Source organism: Podarcis tiliguerta (assembly GCF_965153285.1).
Source record: "Podarcis tiliguerta genome assembly, chromosome: 9".
Classification (NCBI taxonomy): Eukaryota; Metazoa; Chordata; class Lepidosauria; order Squamata; family Lacertidae; genus Podarcis; species Podarcis tiliguerta.
The window spans coordinates 45,266,003-45,287,086 of NC_139542.1; the positions used below are offsets into that span (position 1 = coordinate 45,266,003).

General features: G+C 44.5%; 1 protein-coding gene and 1 long non-coding RNA gene across 7 annotated transcripts in view; one reads left to right on the top strand and one right to left on the bottom strand.

Annotated features, from left to right (window-relative positions):
• LOC310685416 overlaps positions 1–14,842 on the bottom strand; it is a 59,038-nt gene extending 44,196 nt beyond the window's left edge. Inside the window, exons 1-4 of one of the 3 annotated variants that reach the window (XR_014515218.1) lie at positions 14,130–14,842; positions 13,824–14,024; positions 11,188–11,301; positions 10,137–10,290 (exon numbers count right to left, since the gene is read on the bottom strand). This is a non-coding gene — a long non-coding RNA (uncharacterized lncRNA). Of the gene's footprint in view, positions 1–10,136; positions 10,291–11,187; positions 11,305–13,823 lie in introns of all 3 variants that reach the window. The other 2 variants (XR_014515219.1, XR_014515220.1) reach the window with 2 other exon arrangements.
• Positions 1–15,777, top strand: part of GALNTL6 (polypeptide N-acetylgalactosaminyltransferase like 6) — a 432,117-nt gene extending 416,340 nt beyond the window's left edge. For all 4 annotated transcript variants that reach the window (XM_083457344.1, XM_083457342.1, XM_083457343.1 and 1 more), the window contains exons 12-13: positions 3,629–3,778; positions 14,855–15,777. In XM_083457344.1, coding sequence (XP_083313470.1) covers positions 3,629–3,778; positions 14,855–15,025 — 321 coding nt within the window. In that variant the 3' untranslated portion in view covers positions 15,026–15,777. The remainder of the gene's footprint in view (positions 1–3,628; positions 3,779–14,854) is intronic.
• The last annotated feature ends 5,307 nt before the right edge of the window (positions 15,778–21,084 follow it).

The following is a 21,084-nucleotide window of genomic DNA, read 5'->3' on the forward strand; positions in this document are numbered from 1 at the left end:
CAATGGTTTGACTTTACACTCAAAGGGGCACTCTTCAATTGTCTCCTGAGACAGACGGATGCCGACCAATTTCATCCATTGAATATTTCATGGGTGAACACCTACATGTCCTCATATAACTGTAGCATGTGCTGACAGCCTGTACGTATTTGCCGATCAATGTACTGAAAGTTTCACACACCGGGGAGGCAATGCTGATCAGAGAGATCCTGGTCGCTTTGTAATGTGCAAAACAACCCTTATTGTATCAGCAGAGTTAGTCCTAAGCCCCTTTAAAAAAAAAAAACCAGGAGGTATCTGTAAGGAAATACCACACAAGAATCCCTGAGTAACCTGTGACCCTCCAGATGGTGTTGGATGATGATGATGATGATGATGATGATGATGATGATATCAATATGCTGCCCATCTGACTGGGTTGCCGCAGCCACCCTGGGCAGATTCCAGCTCCCCTCAGCCCTATAACAGGCATGGCTAATGGCCAGGGAGTTGCAGTTCAACTATATCTGGAGAGCCATAGATTCCCCATAAAGTGGATCTGGAAGGATAGATTTTTACAGCTCTGTAGAGTTGGAAGGGCCCAAGCTGGTCACAGCCAACTGAGGAAAAATACACAGCCTTATAACTGGGGTCTTCCATCAAGAAGCCAGTTGTGAGCCTTGTCCCCAAACAACCCTTGTTTTAAGTTAAGGGACCACTGGAACCTGCACCTAGAAGTAGAAAACTTACTGTTCTTATGTTTTTTTAAAAGCGCCTGATTATAACTGGGACAAGTGCAGTCCATAGGATCTATGTTGCATCCTGGGAAATAATTCACCCCAGCCGCCCCTCACAGTGCATTCTGGGTATTCATCCCCTTCTATAGCCATTTGGCAACAGCAACAGCCTTTCTGAGGGATTTGTCTTTGTTCTACCTCTGCACTGTAAGTGTCACATCCTTAGGCTATCTGCCATCCCCAATGCTGCCAGCTAAATGTAGCTTTATTTTATCTTCAGTGCTGGAGACATTTGTGCAAGAAGTAAACGGGAACAAGAAAAAGCTGTCCTGCTGTCTTCAGGTTCATATACTGCTGCTCTCTCTGCTGCAGACATGATAAACAACCTCAGCAGGTTCATTATCTGACTTTTCAGATGCCAGCAGAAGAAATGAGAAAATAGTCACAGTATTCACAAAGTGAGGATCGGCTCAAGATAAAATTAAGCCTGGCTTTCACAGTGTGGCGCAGCATAATAACAAGCATGTTATCCGGGCAGATCCTGTCCATACAGATCAGCCCTTTGCCAGCCATTGGGGATAGGATGAGATCATTTTGTTTTGGCCACATCAGTGATATTGTTTCATTCAGTTCAGTTTATTAGGTTTTGTAGAAGCATTCTTTTTCAGAAGAAAAAGACTCAGTGTGTCTTCGCAGCAGCAACTGAAATGTACAGACAGGCAGTGTAGTGTGATGATTTAGAGTGTTGGATTAGGACCTGGGAGACCAGGCTTCAAATGTTCTTCCTTGCTTGTAAACCCCTGTGATCATTCAACCAGCCACCTGAAAGGCTCTAACGAGTTGTAATGGAGTCAGTAGCTACAGAAGAGGGTATTCTAAATGAGCTTTACAGCTGTGGTTCGGAGAGGGAAGTGACAAAAGAGAGAAATTAAACTGACAATACGTAGCCTTGAAGGATCCCAGCACAATTTAGATGAGAAGGTTGAATGGAACTCAGCAATGTGCAGCACCTTCAGAATAAAAGGAACTGCAGGTTAAATGTGGAAGCTTATCTCTCTAGTGGAAGGAGAAGGTATGGGGAGGGCAGCAAGCAATCACCAGACTATTTAAGGTGGACTAATTAGCTCTTAAGGCGCATTAGTTAGTTTTACGCACCAGCTCTAGCACACCATCAGGGATGGCTGAGTTTATACAATGTCGGTTTTGGAGTTTTGCACTTTTCCAAAGCGCAGTTCAGCTTTAAATTATAAATAGTGAAGTGTAAATAATGCATGTCAGCATTTTTAAAAAGAACACTCACGTTTAATTTATCTTGAAGAAAGGCGAGTTCAGATATTCTATGATTCTGTGTAGGGGCTTAACTTCTGCGGCAGCATCCACCATAGATCAAACGCCAGGCGAACCTTAAAAATATATCGTGGAAGTGATGGTGATTATCATCATCACCACCACCACTGACTGCGAGTCATCAACTGAAAAGCAGAGATTGCAAATTCGAAACGGCTTCTTCCTGGTGGCTGCCTGCCGCCGCCACCACTGCAGTCATAATATCATTCTTAGCACCAGCCAATCATTCGTAGCACCTGCTACAGGGAATTTCCATACTAATCTTAGCCACTGGTGCTGAAACATTTTATGTCAAGTTCCAGAATGATGCATTGGCCTAGTTCCTGTGTATCGATACCATTCAGATAAACCATAGTTTGTACTGCTAGCAACATAGGAAGCTGCCTTATGAAGAGTCAGACCACCAGTCCATCTTGCTCCTTATTGCCCACACTGACTGGCAGTGGTTCTCTAGGGTTTCCAGCAGGACTCGCACAGGACAGCCCTACCTGAAGAGGCCAGCGATTGAATCTAGAACTTTATGAATGTAAAGCATTGCACTCCAGGGCTGGCCCAGGATGTTTTGCTGCTTCAGGCAAAACAGAAAATGTTGTCCCCTTTTCCACTGCAACTGCTTCCTCTGCATACATATACGCTATCTCCTCCTCCATGCCCGAACACCTTCTTGGTGGGCAGTCATGGAGGCGGTGGCCATGGGCCCATGTGTGTGGAGGAGGCAGCCAAGATTCGACAACAAAACAACAAGGAGCAGTGGCAAAGGAGGCCAGTTCTGCTGTCTGAGGCGACTGCTTCACCTTGCCTCATGGACAGGCCGGCCCTGATTGCTCTACCACTGATCCATCGCCCTTGAACAAGCTGAGGCCTAGTCCTTGCTGAGGTGGCAAATCTCTGTCTGGGCTGCATCACAGCAAATACATTCTCTTGCAGCTTAATGCTTCCCTGTATCAAATAAAACGAAAATGAAATTTTAAAATCTCCTGTCCAAGGCTAGGCTAGAGCCCTGCTATCTAGTTTCCTACATGGAGGATATTGGTTGCATGGAAGACTAATAAATTATACAAGCACTCCTGAACAAGTATAGCCAAATTCATACAGATTTACTACCTCAGTGAGAACTAGGCCTCAATTCTTCCTGTGAGGCTTCATCTCCAGGCTCTTTCACTGCCCTTAGGGCTCATTTCGCAGCTTCATCTCCCATTATCTTGACAGTCTTTTGATTAGTTCTATAGAACGGTGGTTGTTTCTAATTTCCCCTTCAGTGGGATAAGCGTTTTCTTGATGTTCATTGTGTACCTTTTCATGCTGAGGGTTTCTTTTCCTTTTAATTATTGCGATTCCTTGCCAAAAACCTAGCCATTACTCCTTAGGGTTGCTCTGGGCTGTTATTAATTATTACACTGAAGCCAAATACCTTTGGTTTAATGGTTGGTTGGAGTCTACTGTCTAGTTATGCACAAGTAAAGCCAAGCCAGAAGTTTCCTACTATCCTACTATCCGATCTCCCAGTCCAATGCCAAGTTAGAACACAGTGTCACTTGAATGCTTCCCCCCACCTCGCCCCTTAGCTCTTCACCTTTGGTTGGAGAGAAGACATCCGCCCAGGAGAACCTCTTCACACCAGAAAATTCTGCTTTGATGCCGTTTCGCACAGCAGCCCCGTCACACTTTATGACTGCCATGGTATGAAGGGAAACCAGCACTGGAGCTACAGGAAGGTCAGTATTGCTTTGGGTTGTTTCAAAGTCTTTCAGCTACTGGGTTTTGGGCAGGGGTGGCCAGCTGTGAGGGGTGGTGCTGTGAACCTGGCCTCCTGGTACCACTGATGCTGATGCTGTTTACAGGGCAGTGTGTGGTTAGCAGTGGTGGGCCTACATTTTGGGGGCCATGCTTTTTGCAACCAGCAATGACATCTGGGTAACCACAGTTACCTTCTTCAGTGGGGTTGTTTATAGCAACCTTTACAACATCTGTACTACAGACTTTAAAACATTGGGATTGTTGAAACACATAAAACAAAACAAAAAAATCAATTTGAGATGTGTGACTCAAAATGTGTCTACTAAATCCATTAAAAAAAAAAAAGGAATGTGGACTCCCTGGAATTGGGGCCCCCTAAGCCTCATTAGTTTCATAGTAGATCGGACCCTGGTGGTTAGGGCAGCAGTGGCAGAAGCGAAGTGGTCAGATTCCAGTAGTTCAGCCACACCTCTCTGCCCTCACCACCGCCCTGCCCTCACACCGTTCGCTCTGTGTCCCACTGCTGTGATACTGGTACCCGGAAGTCAGAGTTACAAATACTCCCCATGCTCGCTGGCCGCTCCTGGTTTTGGGTAACAGAGACCGCAATGTTTGTTCCATCAGAATAATTCATTTTACACACTGCCTTGGTTCAGTTAAAAACAAAAAACACTTGAAATGTGAAATAGCACTGTTTCTTGAAGGTCTGCCATTATATAGGTCAAAGTTAACATTAATATGGATTTCACCCAGCACAAAATGAAGAGCACATCCCCTGAAAGATGCTTTGCCATTTTGGCACATCAAGACATGTGAGTCATTTTAACAAAGGCAGCCCTGAAAATGTTTTTATTCCATGTGACAGGCACAAGAAAAGCTCCTAATGAATTAAATACAATATAATCTTTCTTTACTTTAAAGATTGCAATTGGCAGATGTACAAAATGCTGGAAAGAGCAGCCCTGTATAGCTAATGAAACAAAATGGTTTACAATTCAAGGGTCATTGGTCTAGGATGCCGACTGCATTTCGAACCATTTTAAATAGCACTAGAAGCAGGTTGGCTGTGACAGAAATCGTGCATGACTTTTTCTTCTTCACATTTTAGTAGTTACCATAACAATGCTTTGGAGTGACATGATTGATTGCTTTTGAAATGGGTACCAAGGAAGTGACCTTGTTTAACCTTCTCAGTGCAGGCCTTGGTGGAACTGCATGAGATGGCTGTTATTCTGGTGCTCTGTTTCACCTATCCATCACCATCCCCACAGCACAACTTCCTTGGCATTCACTGTCTTCAAATTACTAAAACTGCAATCGTATGCACCCCATTGGACACAGTGGGGCTTGCACTGCATGGATATGACACACTCCTTCATACACAGTGCCTTCATGGAAAGACTTCTGAAGGGGCTTAGCAGAGTTCTGCCCCCAACCCCGTACACTGGTGTTTCCTCCTCCTATGCCCCCTGACATGTGCACACAAGCTCAGACATTCATGGCCCTCTGAACCATTATAGAGCATGGAAGGTCTGTGTCACCTTCCTTATCCCTCCCACCCTGCCTAGCCCTCCTTATTGTCATACAGGGACAGAGCCCTGGATGTGGATAGATGAGCACATGGTATCACTAGGCACGGGTGCTTCTTTTATTGCCTTGGAACAGGACAGCCCTTTCTTGAGCTGTACAGGAATCATTTGTACATGGGTGCTGTTTCTTCAATGGGGGTTGGATCATACCCAAAGCTGTACAGAGACAAAAGCTATTTTGGCCTTCATCACCCTAATATTTTCTAGTTTACCAAAGCATTCATGAATTTGGAAATAGATTAAAGGCAGACCTACGCTACACACTTCAGGCTTGTTGAGAGTCATTATCTCCTTCCAGGGAGCCAAGAGAACCATAGATAATGTGTGCTGTGGGTGGGTGGCAGCAAGGAAATTTGAGCCAAAATTATCAGCACTTCACCAGACTATGGCAGTTAAAGTGGCTGTAAGATTTTACCGTATTTTTCGCCCCATAGGACGCACCGGCCCATAGAAGGCACCAAGTTTTTTGGGGGGGAAATAAAGAAAAAAAATTCCCCCCCAGGCGCTTGCGGGGCAGGCAGCGGGGAGAAGCGCTCTTCTCCCCACCGCCCGCCTGCAGACCAGGTCTGGGGACAGTGGGAAAACGCGCTGCGCCTCCCCGCTGTCCCCGGAGCTTGCAGGGCAGGCAGCGGGGAGAAGCGCTCTTCTCCCCACTGCCCGCCTGCAGACCAGGTCTGGGGACAGTGGGAAAACGCGCTGCGCCTCCCCGCTGTCCCCGGAGCTTGCAGGGCAGGCAGCGGGGAGAAGCGCTCTTCTCCCCACTGCCCGCCTGCAGACCAGGTCCGGGGACAACGGGAAAACGCGCTGCGCCTCCCCGCTGTCCTCGGAGCTTGCGGGGCAGGCAGCGGGGAGAAGCACTCTTCTCCCCACCGCCCGCCTGCAGACCAGATCCGGGGACAGTGGGAAGACGCGCTGCGCCTCCCGCTGTCCCCGGAGCTTGCGGGGCAGGCAGCGGGGAGAAGCGCTCTTCTCTCCACCGCCCGCCTGCAGACCAGGTCCGGGGACAGTGGGAAGATGCGCTGCGCCTCCCCGCTGTCCCCGGAGCTTGCGGGGCAGGCAGCGGGGAGAAGCGCTCTTCTCCCCACCGCCCGCCTGCAGACCAGGTCCGGGGACAGTGGGAAGATGCACTGCGCCTCCCCGCTGTCCCCGGAGCTTGCGGGGCCGGCGCTGCGGCTCTTCTGAAGCCTGGAGAGCGAGAGGGGTCAGTGCGCACCGACCCCTCTCGCTCTCCAGGCTTCAGTGAAAGCCTGCATTCGCCCCATAGGACGCACACACATTTCCCCTTCATTTTTGGAGGGGAAAAAGTGCGTCCTATAGGGTGAAAAATACGGTATATGCTAGATGAAGGGATAGGATAACCAATGAGGAAGTTTAGTCATCAGGAGAGCAGGCAGAGAGGTTTAGAATCAGTGCAGAGATGGGGAATTCCCAGAGGAGGGAAACAACAGATGGCGACTCTGCCAGGGTTTAGATTGTCTGAAACTGTGGGAGGGAATATCTTGAAGGGTTTTTTGTCTGCAAATGTGTATCCATGAAAACTTTTGTGTGGGTTACGTGGAGAGGACTCTATTGCCATTCAACCCATGACTTTGGTTGATCAATTTCGCCCTCAAAGTCAGAGGAGAAAGCTCCATTTATGTCAGATAAGGATCTGACTTTGTACAACTGCAGCCTCTTGCTCAAACACCAAAGTCAATTTATTTCCTGGCTTGCCCAAGCTGCTGAAAAGAAGCTTGATGTCTTGAAACACTTCATTGGTGCCTAATGTACCAGGGGTGTGTGGGCATGGGGCAGCACAGAGCAGGCACAATTCTTGCATTGTCCTCTGTTCCTGGCCCATCGTGTTTTTAATCTGGACCTCGGTGGATGATCACAGTGAAATAACAGCCCTTTAAACAACCATGTGACATATGCCATTGGCCAATGGATAAAACACTGTCCTGTCTGCTGATTTATTTTTACTACTTGTGGGAATGAGGCAGTACATGGGAGTTTCTTGTTCCAAGGCAAAATCTATATTTCTGAGTGAGAAATTCTTCAAAAAGCATTTTTATAAAGGAAGTGCTGGCCAAGCTGGAGCTATATAACACTGATATGGTAGCCATCAGTCCTCTCAAACAATATAGTGAGGCAAACACTTATGGTTGGCTATAAATTGCTCAGACAAGGAGCCACAACCATTGTAAAAATAATGCCTAAATCAATTAAGTTTATGTTTGGTCTAAGATGTATCTGCTTTCTGCTCACCTCAGTCCTTTTTTTTAAAAAAAAAACTTTTACATAATATAAGTTAATTAATGATAATGTGTCATATTTATACAGAACTTTCTTAGCATCCATAAAATTCTCCACAAACAACCCTTTCAGGTAGGTCATTATTTTCTGCATGCTACAGACAAACCTGAGAGGTAATTGCTACTTGAAACCAATATTGTGGCCTTGAGTATGTGCTTGGGCTGAGAGATGAGCTGGGAATGTTTACTACAGAGACAATGTGCAGCTACTTACGTACACACAAAAGCCAGCTGTGTACAAGCAGATCCACATACAGAAGCAAAAGGTGCTGTAGAATGCTGTCCTCCAGGTGTAAGTTTAGAGATGGAGATTCTGTGCCTAAGAAAAGATGCTGATCACTATACTTGAAAGACAGATTGCTTATGAGCAACACTTTCCCTTATGAATGCTTAGTCATATGTGTAGATTCTATTCATTCATTCATTTCATTTTTATCATCCCCATTCTCCAAAGGTCTAGTCACTACATCATGGGACTCTTTCTACAACCAGGAGTCCTGATTCTTCAGACTTCCCCATTTCACATTATACACAGCATCGCCTCTACCTACGTAGCCATTCACCCAGGAGTTCCAACAATGCATGCAGTGCTGATTCCACAACTGACACATTTGAATATCAATTAAATAACATGGTATTCAAAATGTATTTGGATAAATTTGTAAGAGTCTAGGAATCTATTCTGCTAAAGGTCCTGAAATCGCTGTATTGAACCTGAAATGTACCATAAAAATGAGACACTCTTATTACATTCAGTGCTCAAAGAGGAACCTACTGTAATACTGGGGAAAGTATGTGAGTCACAGAGTTGCACACACTTCGTAAGAATGGGAAACAAAGGCTTACACTGCTTGGGACACCAATACCCTTAGTTCAGAGAGTGGTGTCAGCTTTTCTACATCAAGATGCATCGCCAGCGAAAAATCACGATCTGGCGATATACTGCAATGTTGAAATGGAGGGAGGAACAAGCTGTGTTGTGCAGGAGCTGAGGCCAATGCAGCCTGTTGCTCCCACCAGGTGAAGGCAGCCAGGCGGGAGCCAAGCGGACAGAGCCTGTCAGGCTCCGTTTGCAAGGCTGCCTCCTCCCCAGCACCAGCATCAGACAACTTCTGCACTGCTCCGGAAGGCGCTGGGTGCAAGCCACCCCATCGATGCCTTGCAGAATGGGACTGCCTGATGCTGCTGGCGAGCGCTGGGCCCGGCATCAGGCAACCTCTTCACTGCCTGGCTGCCTTCGCCTGGGAGGCTGGGCTCCATCTTTCCTCCTGGGGTGAAAGTTGTAGCCCTCCCTCCCTGGCGATGGCAGTACCCTCCCTGGAGAAAGAGGTAGCCCCACCTCACCCCCCGTGCCAAAGCGGCTGCCTTTTTCTTCTGTTGACTACCATCACCTGGCTGCCTTCACCTGGGAGAGCAGGCCACGTCTTTCCTCCCAGAGTAGTTGTTCAGCCCAGGAGGAAAAGCAGAGCCCACTCTCCCTGGTTAGGGAGTGCTACGTCCACACCCCTCAGCGGACAGGTCTAAGGAAGCCCCCACCCCATCTCCGGCTTGCGCAAACAGGAGGCAAAGTTGGGGACCCATTAGAGAAGAATCAGGGCTCCCTCAGCTGTGGAGCAGGAGCACTTTAATGGAGCCCACACCCCACTGCTGGCTCATGTGACCCACTGGCAGGTCAGAGGTCCTTGGCTGAGGCAAGGGCAGCCTCGCGCTCCTCAGCCAAGTAGTTTATAGAAGCGGAGGGAGGAACAAGCTGCCTTGCCGATGCAGTTTGTTTCTCCCTCTGCGTCGGTATGAGGGCAGAGTGGGATGGCAGTTTCACTCAGCGGGATATCGCTGGTGAAACCACCACCACTCCTGAGCCCCTCTGCCTCCAGATTGTCTCTCCCTCGGCACCCGCTGGGCGCTGGTGGTAGAGAGACTCAGGAGTGGCGGCGGTTTCACCCACAATATACGTACCACTAAGTGAAGCCGCCATCGCAGTCTGCCCCTCGTACCAGTCCTGGGCAATATATCGCCCAGGCCTAGTGGTGACAAGGGAAAGGGGCTTTTCAGTAGTGGTGCCGCAGAGAGAATCTCCTGGCACCCACTATAGCATCACACACCAAACAAAACCTTTTCTATATATAGCATGGCATTTGACTTCTGCTTTTTGGGCTGAAGTCAGTTTTAAAGATTAACTATGTAGTGATCATGTCAGCGGAGGTTTAGGAGAACTGTAGTATGTTTAACTTATGTGTTCACTGGTACAGAATATTTTACATTTTGCACTTTACGAGTTTCGCATTGCAATGTGTCGTTTTTATATTTTACCTTGCCTTGAGGTGACTCATCTAAGGTGATTAATAAAGCTAATAAATTAATCATTATCATTATCATCACTGTTCCAAATCACTGGATTTATTCATTAATCACGTATTTAGATTTTTTAAATACAAACTAAATTTAGATCCTACCTGATGTCTTTGGAAGAGTTTGCAGTTCAGATGTTATTCTTTTCAGACATGATCTGTTTACATCATTCTAGTTAATGGCACCAGGCTGTGTGCACATGAAGATCTTCATACAGCTGCTCATCAAAGATGAACAATGTTCTCAGTCTTGCCAATCCTAATAACCCATTGAGAGAGAGGCAGAAGCTACATTAGATTCAGTCCTTGCACTATCCCCAAACACATCCTCAGTGCCCTCAAATCTTACCACACCAAATATATTTTAGGATTATGTGCAGAACCAGTGAAGCAAGGGTCACTGAACATGCAGCCTTGGATTTTTATCTCACAACTGGGGCCTATGCCAAGAGACTGAGACATATGTCTTTAATATGATTTTCCATAGGATGGCCCATGACATATTCTTTACACATGATTTCGTATCTAATGTAGTTCTGCTTTGAATGCAGCAACAAGTTGTGGGAGAGACGTAAGAGTTGGAATTCAGGCATTCATTCATTTATTGGGGCTATTGGACTTTATGCTACTCCTGAGAGAGCTGCAGAGGCGACATCTACTAGTAATTCAGACCTGGCACAAAAGACTCTTAAACTGCAATCCCATCAAGCATTGTCCTCCATCTTCATCCCCATTAAATCAAGCTCTTTGGTAACAAATGGAGAAGGAAGCATAGCAGCAGGGCCTGGTGGATCACACCTTGACTTTGCTGCTGAAAAGCTCACAGTGTGAATATCAGTTCTAATGGTGTGTTTTATCATGTGGACATTTGGTCTTATTGGGCCTATGCTGAGACTACCAACTCATTTCACAGAAATGACTGCAGCCGTCAGACAATAATGACTCTCATTGACTACTGACCTTGGCCATAGTTAAAGCAATGACCTAGAAGCAAGGAAAGGAACCTTGTCTCATTACCAATTACCTGAACTGCCCAGGCCTGCCTGCAAGTCCATTATCTTATGGAAAGGGTGTCACTCTGAAATAATATGCCTTCACTGCAAAAAGAAAGGGGAGAAAGAGTTTTTTGCCCTTCCCAGAAGTAACTGAAACTTACCAAGAGGAAATGTTTGCAGTCTCTTCTTGGTTTTCATTCCCCAAGTGCACCGGCTGCAGTGTGCCGCTCATCTTAATGGGCCTGGTTCTGCTTCTGATAAAGTCAGCCGAACTTCTGCTAACAAGTGGAGATAGACTGTCAAAAGCAAGCATCTTGTAACGGCCTGGATTTATTTTAAAATAATCTCCTGGGGAAAAAGCACTCACTAGTATAAAACACACACACATAGCTTCCTTTTTTGTTCAGATTATTAATGACTGAGAATGGCTATTTCAAAAGTCTGTTGGTGATACTAGTTTAAACACATGGATTATTTTTTAAGAAAAGAATGTAAGAAGACCCTCCTGTATCAGGGCAACAGCCTACCTAGTCCAGCATCTTGCTCCCACAGTGACTAACCAACTGCCCATGGGAAGCCTAAAATGTTGCCATAGATCAGGCAGAGGCAAACTCAGCCCTCCAGATATTTTGGGACTACAACTCCCATCATCCCTGACCTGTTAGCAAGGGATGATGGGAGTTGTAGTCCCAAAACATCTGGAGGGCCAAGTTTGCCTATGCCTGTCATAGAACCTCGCTTCCAAGGTGTTCCTTGTCAAGATGCCAGCCAGCCTTTCCCTCCAAACAAAGCATTCCCAAATTAGTAAGTGGAAACAAGTGAGTGGGCTTAATAAAAGCTTTTCGACCTTGGGCATAGTCCAGGATGGGTTGAGTGCCACAGACAGTAAATCAGGAACCAGTAAATGGGAATCAGGCAAAAAAGCCATCTAATTCAGAGGTCAAGCCAGAAGATAGGGCTGATAGTTCAAGCTAAGCATCAGAACTTAACAGCAATACCAGAAACACAACACATGCTAGAGCTCAAAGCACCACTGAGACAGGAAGTCCTCTTATACTTCTTCCTGCTCAGAAGGAGCCAAGGCTAGCCTGGGCTGAATCCATTCTAAAGATTCTTCTCTGAGAAGCTGTAGTGACATATCTTGCCACATAGGACAGTGGTCCTCAGTTCCTGTCACAGTACAATGGCTGCCAACTGGGCTCATCAGAATACTGGGGAAGGGCAGTGATGCCAATAGCAACAGGCCCTTGAGAATGCCACCCCTGACATGAGTCTGAGGGACCATATTTTTTTTAATGTCTGTTTTAGAGGAAACAAGAGAATGAGCTGGAAATGGGGGTATCACATCTTCTGTGACTACAGTAGTGGCTTAAGCATATGGCGTTCAAAAAGTAAACACAGACCACTGGGTACCAAAATGTATGGGGATAAGCCCTACTAGAAAAGTTAACCAACCAACTCAAATTAGAACAGGAACAAGCTCACCCCAGTGTGATTCCCCTTTATCATATACAGTGGTACCTCGCAAGACGAATGCCTCGCAAGACGAAAGAGTTTTTTGTTTTTTGAGTTGCTTCGCAAGACGAATTTCCCTATGGGCTTGCTTTGCAAGACGAAAACGTCTTGCGCCTTTTTCTTAAAACCGTCAATGCATTCCTATGGGAAACCGTCAATGCATTTCCTATGGGAAACCGTGCTTCACAAGACGAAAATTTCACAAGACGAAAAAACTCGCAGAACGAATTAATTTTGTCTTGCAAGGCACCACTGTACAAAGCACAACACAACAGTGACCTATCCCCACCAACAACATACAAATCAACACGGCTAACCTGACCCAACAACCCAACCCCAACAGCACAATGTAACCACCTGAACACAATCAACCAAGCTTTGGACCCCTAACATTTTGCAATGTCTACACACACACACACACACACACACACGGCCTATCAACATGATGCTGACACAAACCCCTAAACTAACACTATGCAACAGAATTAAAGAACACACCCCATCTTCCTCACTCTCTCCCCTCTCTTTCCCCCCAATTGTACTATTCTTTGCTTATCCGTCTGTTTTGTAACACAATAAAGTATTTTTAAAACTAATTTTTTAAAAAACAAAATTGTATGCACAATTGCCATAATTCTTAACTTGAGGAATGGTGATTAGAACAATGCCAACATAAGGACATGAGATCTTGCTGGATCAGGCTAGGATCCTGTTCTCACAGTGGCAAACCAGATACCTATAGGAAACCTGAAAAAGGGAACTTCATAAGAAAAACAAGAAAATTCTCAGAATACATTGGGAAGAAAAGTTTTTAAATGCACAAGCAATTCTTAATAAATAGGGCATGGTTTACTGGACAGGATTCAGGATAACACCCCAACGGATCAGGGTTCCTGTCCCCAGTGGGCCCTTGACTCACATCCTCTTCTTTGTTTACTTGCCGTCATCCTTGTGCTTTCCAAACTAGTTTAGAAATCAAATAAATGATGCATAATGGGAAAATCTAAACCTTGTTTAGGACATGTAGAGTCAGTTGCATGATTTCTGTGAAATTAATTGGGTGTTCTGCGAAGAATGCAACACTGCTTAATTTCCTTAGCATAAAAACAGTGGGGTTGAGCATCTTATGTAAGACAACATGGAAAAGACTGCTCTTTAGTAATTTATTGCAGAACAGCAAAGTAAATCCCCAGTCCACAGCAACAGGTCTTTGATGACCAATGCAACAAATATTGGAGCTGGTGGCTCACTAGGTCAAAAATCGCAAACAGAATGTTCATACCTGCTTCTTTTTGTAGCAGGGATTTTGATTTCATTGCCTGCTGCTTCACCTTTCCCCCCTTGCTGGTAGTCAGAGTCGCTCCGGTTTGGGCGCTTGAACAGAAGCCCCTTTGCTACCCTCTGCCAAATTAGAATCACTGCTTTTGCCGGGCTTTGGGGGGTGGAGATACAGTCCTTTTGAGCTCTCTTCCCATTGGGGCTGCTTCATAGCGCAGGAGAAAAGAAATTAGTTCCCTTTGCGTTGCACTGCAATAGTGAAGCTATGGCTGAGAGCCCCAATAAGAGGTTTCAAAATGAAGCTACTTGCCCTGATAGCCTGGGCTACTTTGCAGATCCCATGACGCTAGCCTACGGACACAGCTTCTGCCAAGATTACATCTCTAGATGCTGGAAGAATCATCAAAATGAGGCAAAATGAGAAGGTGGAAGTGGAAAATAGTAGCTATCAAACTAAACCGTGCATCTGAAAACCCACCTTGCACTAAGTCAAACGAATGATCCATCTAGCTGAGCATTTTCTACACTGATTGGCAGCATCTCTCTCTGATTTCAGACCATCCTAGCCCTTCCTGGAGATGCGAAGGACTGAACATGGGACCTTTTGTATGAAAAGCAGGTGCTCTACCACTGCACTACTTCCCTTCCACGATGGTGTTGGTGAATGATTCGGACAACCAATTGCCACAGAAGTGGTGCAGGAGTAAAGCCAACCAGCTCAGTGATCAGGCATGTTGGCACAGAGTTGCAGTTGTGGGAAATGAGGGAGCAGATCCTCTGCAAGTCATCTTTAATATCAGTGCCTTCATTCATAACTGTTAAATATTTTACTCTAGACAGCCACCTACGTAAAATACGCTGGAAATAGTCTGGAAGCATTCTACACCATCGCTCTGTTTTATTCTGGGCAGAAGAGCTGTCCAAATCTTAAAGAAGCTTGGCTTGACTTTTATAAAACCTCTGTTCCCCAAAACATGGCCATTTTTAATCAGCTGGCATTTGCTTCTTAATGCGTTTTTGTTCTCATCCCCACAGGACAAAACTTTGTTCCATCCGGTGAGCAGCAGCTGCATTGATTGCAATCCGGCAGAGAAGAAGATTTTCATGAACAGATGTGATCCTTTATCTGAAACTCAACAGTGGATTTTTGAGCATATTAATATGACTGTTTTAGAGAAATTTAACAGCAAAAAACCCAGCTCTTAGGGAGAAAAAAACAGACTGTTCTGTACAGATTGCAAACAAGATTTTGGCCAGCATCTGGGTCAAAGGAGTCAGAAATTAAGTTTCCTAGTGCCAGGAAATCTGTTCTGAAGATTAAGTAAATGCCAGGGCAGAAGCCAACGAGCTGTCATTGCGGGTGGACAATATCTGAAGAACTTGGCTGAGAACCTCACCAGCTGCTGCTGGAGGCCTCCTGGCTGACAATTTCCCTTGCTGGTCAAGGGAAAACTTTATTTTAAAAAAATGTTTCCAAACACTCCATGTTAATAAAGTTAAACAGAGTTTTAGAGTTTCTCAGGTCAAACCCTACTATAGTGAGTAGCTATGAATAGTTGCTGTTACTTATGGGGGATATTATGGAGTGCATGAGTGCTATGTGGGAATCTTGAGATGCCACCAGTAGAGAACTAGAAATATCGATGGATACTGTCAGTGTCTCAGAACTGTAAAACAAGACGGATGTTCTAGCGCCATTCCTTTCCCTTGGTGGAAGTCAGGTTTAAGAGGGTTATTTAAATAAGGTGTTATAACAGATAATGTTAAGAACCTCCCTATTACATTCCTTTCACTGTTGAAATGGGAATGGCTGAAAAGCAATGTAAGAGTAATTTTAGAGTTGCATTTTGAATGAAGCATGAAAATGACTGTAAGGTGTCAAATGACCATTTCTCTTCTGCAGTTGAAGAAAGAATAATTTCCATCACAGCAATTAAATAAAATTTCCATCCATTTTACATGGTGTTGCTGAACAATCACCTGCAATCATTCATACTTATCAAGTCACCATTGATGGGATGAGCCAAAAGTGACCACATCCTCCTTCATCTTTAAAAAGCAGATATGTTATTTATAATAGCAACACAATGGAAGGTTTTCAGAAAGGATTTCTGCTTGGAACACTGCATTGCTTTCCTGGCACTTTTTATTAAAAGATGCATAAGTGGATTTAGATCAATACAATCACCAAGAGAAGAAGCATAATGAGTCTGACAAGGCAGGTTTGTGGCCAAATACACTCCCTGGAGCTAAAGGTTGTCGGATTCTACCAGTATTAACTCAGTGCTGCAGGAATGGCTATAGAAGGCAATAGGCAGTTGTGGAGTTTCTATTAAAGTAGTTGGCCATTATGTAGAATAGCAGCTGAAACTGTAGGCAACTGCCAACTGTTTCAGTTAACGTCACTGCAGGCACTTAAATAAATCTACCGTGTCATGTTATGCAGCTTTTCTGTAGCTGCACACTGTGAACATCCTAACAACATGCTTCCAATCTTTTTGGGGGAACCGCTTAAAGCAACCTGCTTTTGAGAACCAAATTTCACAATCAGCAGAATCAGATGCTGCGCTCATTGCTGGACACCAATGCAGCCCACAGGTGGGGATCATTATGCTTCAATGTTTCCTCACATATATATTTTTAAATATAGCTGCCTGTGTAAAGTTAACATCTGAGAACAACTGACACCTAAACTTAATGTTATTGTCCCCCCCCCCCCATGTGTGGGGAGAATTTTATATGGGTGAGCATTCATATATGCAATGTCATATGATACTGAAGAGTTACATCACATGATTTTGCTGATTGTGCGCCCTGGCTCTTGGCTGGCAAATATGGGTGAGCATTCAAATTTGCAATCTGGGTACGGAGAAGTTACGCCATGTAGTTTTGTCTATTGTGGGTGCACGTTTTCTTTATGTATGATGTTAACAAGAGATGTTACCTTTGATGCTTATATGGAAAGTATGGATTATAGCACAGTAAATGCACATTGGAAGCTGCCACCTTAAGATTCAGGCAAAATGAGAAGCTGGAAGTGAAAAATGGTAGTTATCAAACCAAAGTGTGCATCTGAAAAGTAATTTCAGCTTTCAGTTACTCCAATTCAAGTCAGAATTGTCTTGTTCTTTGTTTCAAATCTTCACATAAAGCCTTCATATTTTATCATGTGAGAAAAAGCAGCTTAAAATTTGTTTTGCTGTACCATTCTCCTTCCTTGACAGAGATGGAGCAGACAACTTTCAGGTTCCTAATATTAAGAGGAGGGTAGCCATCTTTCAGTTGTACTTAATTCCAAAACTGAACGTTGAAGGAACCAAGGATGCAGATATTTCAGTTTTCATTATTTGACGTAAGTGGAGTAAAATACCACTTTCATTTATATCATGTGTCAAATTTGTTCTGAACATCTATTTATATTCCTTAGTTTGGTGATGTATTAAGGTGGAATGTTTGTTCCTTAGTTGTCTACATGTATGCCATGTATGCTTTATCTGTAGAGCAGCAGTGCTGGTCAAATTTATGCATGCAGTGTAGAATGGATGAATTTCCAGATTGCAGGGATTGGTACATGCAAGCCCATCTGTTCACAATGCTTGCCTTCTTCCTTCTCTACCCCTAGCCGCTAATCTGATTCATCTGCCATCAACAGGACATACAGTTTTGTACACTATGATTCCAACCCACACAGAAAAGGTTTGCGATAGCTAGATTCTGCTTGTGGCAAATGAATTGGACAACTACTTCTCTGTGAGCAGGAGGTGACCAGGGAGAAGGCATAGATTCTAGGTCGCCAGGACATGCTAAGTGGGCCTATGTTATCTATAGCATTCCGATGCATATGCTAGAATATCAAAATGTCCCATGTTAAAGTGAGATAGATTATTTCATACAGCTCTATTTCAAATCGTCATGAGATATATTTATCAAGTCAGGGTGCAATCCTGCATGCAGGGTGCTTAAGTGACTGGGAGTGAAGCAGGATTGTGTGCAGGATTGATAAACCCTGCATAAATCTTAGCCAATTGTGACATTAAATTGCAGTAAGCCTTACTGAAGGACATCAGAAGAGGACCAGTTTTTCAAAGCAACATAGAAACCCCCAACAGTGAAAACTCCCAACAGTGAATAGAAATCTCAAACAGTAGCTATAGATTCAGGCAGGTAGGGTCTGACACAGTCGAAATAAATAAATAAAATTTAAAAAATTGTCCAGTAGCACCTTAGAAACCAACTAATTTTGTTCTGGGTAAGGTAGCCGTGTTGGTCTGACGCAGTCGAAATAAAAAAAACAAACGAATTGTCCAGTACAAAAATTACCCAAAACAAACTTAGTTGATCTCTAAGGTGCTAGTGGCTATAGAGATATTTCTGAAAGTTGTTTTGACACTGATAGAATCAAAAAGTTGAAAAGGGCCTTGCAGGTCATCTAGTCAAATGCCTGGCTTGATGCACTAATTCTCCTTCTCAAAGATAAATTGCGATGAAAGCGAAACATGCACACCCAGTATTGGACAGTACAAACTAGGCAGAGTTTAGGCGGGGGGGGGGGGGGAATCAAAGCCGTTTAAAAAAAAAAGAAATATGTCATCTAAAATACTAATGAACTGTTGTACTTGGAAACAAAATGTGCACAATCGCTCATCTGTATTCACTTTACAATAATTGAGTTTAACCACTGCACACACTGGCACACAGCACAAATCCACCACAGTGTTTGACTTGCTTTAGGGCTACTGAGGTCAGTGGACTTCAGTGATCTTAGCATGAGCCATGTTGGACCACAGCCACTCTTCTGAATTCTGCAAAGGATAATTTTCCGTAGAATGTTGTCTCTGCCATTTTTTAATGACAAATGCTGGATACTGCTACCAATAATGGTGTCCTGGTACTGGCACAGAATTATAATATTTACCGTATTTTTCGCTCTATAACACGCACCCGACCATAACACGCACATAGTTTTTAGAGGAGGAAAACAAGGAAAAAAATATTCTAAACAAAACAGTGGATTCATGATTTTTGTGGTTCGTGCTGTGGCCACAGACAGGTGATCTGACGGTGAGTTTGGGGTAGCCCAATGCAAAAATCCTGAGGATCCATGTGGATCCATGCTTTGTAACCACGTTTGTGCACCACTGCGGCCCCAGGCAACAGTGGGTGCGTGATTTTTTTGGTGCAAGCTGTAGCCATGGACATGCTATGTGATCTGCTGGTGAATTTGGGGTGACCCGTGTAAGCGACTCCTCTCCTCTCCCGCTTTGCTCCTTTAAAGCAAGCAGGCTCTCTGTCCCTCTCTCCTCCCCACTCAGCGGCTCTTCTCCCGCTTTGCTGTTTCAAAGCGAGCCACAGAGGAGGGAAGGAAGGGGAACCATGGATCCTCTGCTCACGACTGCAGCAGATCCCCCCGCCATCCGTAGGCATTCGCTCCATAACACGCACAGACATTTCCCCTTACTTTCTAGGAGGAAAAAAGTGAGTGTTATGGTGCAAAAAATACGGTACTTCATATATTTCTATCGGCTCCTCAAATGTGCTTTGTCATGTCAACATGATGTGTGGCATCCAACCTGATTATTGTTGAAGTCCTAAGGTAACCCAAATGCAGTCCCTTAGCAGCCCAAACTTGAAGCTGTGAACCGTTTAAGAAATGGAAATTTCTTTTGTTGCAAAGACGCCATCCTGAAAACAAAATTTAAAAAAGTACTAGAAATATTTTCATTTAGGCAATATTAGCAGCTCTTTCATTTGGGCAAGTTATTGACATGGCAAAGGTAGCTATCTCGCTCCACAGGTCATGACATGGTAACAAGGTCTCCATTCTTATTAGTGAAGATTTGATTGTAGAAAAGCTGGAGTAGTGTGTTAAAACACACTCTGTTCAGCACTGATATCAAGTGTCATGCTTGGATGCCTGAATAGTGAATTGCAATTCACACATCAATGCTCCGAGTATAGATGAAACGCTCTTAAAGAAATGAGTGTTTACTCTTCAGAATTGTTCTTGGGGATAAAAATGGCTTCTCTTAAAATAGATAGGGACTGATAAAATTGCCATTGATTTCTCTGACAAGTTGACACCTTAACAACGGTTGTATACTAGCTCAGTGAAATGAATATGGTGTTATTAGTCTATTATACAGTGGACAGATATCCCTTGCAATTAGCACCAACCAGGTTGCTTTCCATTTACTGGCAGTCTTATCATCAGCACCTGAGGTCTAATAAACAGGAGAAATAATGCACACCTGTTTACTGTGAGTAGCCAGGTTTAGGGGACAACCTGTCACAGAGCACGGTGGGGTATGCAGTTCTTTTGCTTGCACACTTCATGATGTCCCCCTTAAGTACCTATTTAAGGAGAAATGAGAAATTTCTGCTGGCACAGTAACCCTGCTGTATCTGTAGGCCCAGCAAGCAATAAGAGGTAAGAAAATCTTGCTTGCCTAGTGGCTGCCCAAGTATGTTTTACTTCTGCTTGTACAATAAGCACAACACCTGGATAGAATCATAGAGTTGGAAGGGACCCTGAGGATCATCTAGTCCAACCCCCTGCAATGCAGGAATACACAGCTGTCCCATATCGGGAACAAACCTGCTACCTTGGCATTATCAGCACCATGCTCTAACCAACTGAGCTATCCAGGCCCATACCCATCAAGAAATAATTACAAATCCTTCAAACTGGGAGACATTCTCCTCTCGCCCAAGTTAGGCTAAAGTGTTTGAACATTACACAGTATAGTCCCACTCACTTTGTGGGGAGTAAAGCCATGTGAAATCCAAGTACTCTGGCTTAACTGGGTGGGCAAACGGAACTGTCAAAAAGGTGGACTATATTAATAAGGGTGATAGCAGAAACTGCCAATAGTGATTTTGGGTAATATCCACACCATACATGTAAAAGCATATGACTCCCCACCCACACAAATAAGAATAATCCTGGGAACTGTGGTTTACCCATCACAGCTACAATTTTCAACACCCGTAACAAACTACAGTTGTCAGGATTCTTTGGGAAAGCCACATGCTTTAAATGTATGGCTTGGGTGTGTTTAGCAAGAAATTCATGACTGCTGGTTTCTTCGGTAGGCTCATCATGTACACCAAGCATTAGTTCTATGAAGTCTTCCCAAGGAAGAACATCAGTGCTCTTCTGTGTGTGGAATATGTCTTCTGCTTATTGAAGGGCTGCTCTTACACCTCACACTTGAGTACTGCATGAGAAAAGTGATCCTAAATCCAAAGACGGCTTGGCCAACCTA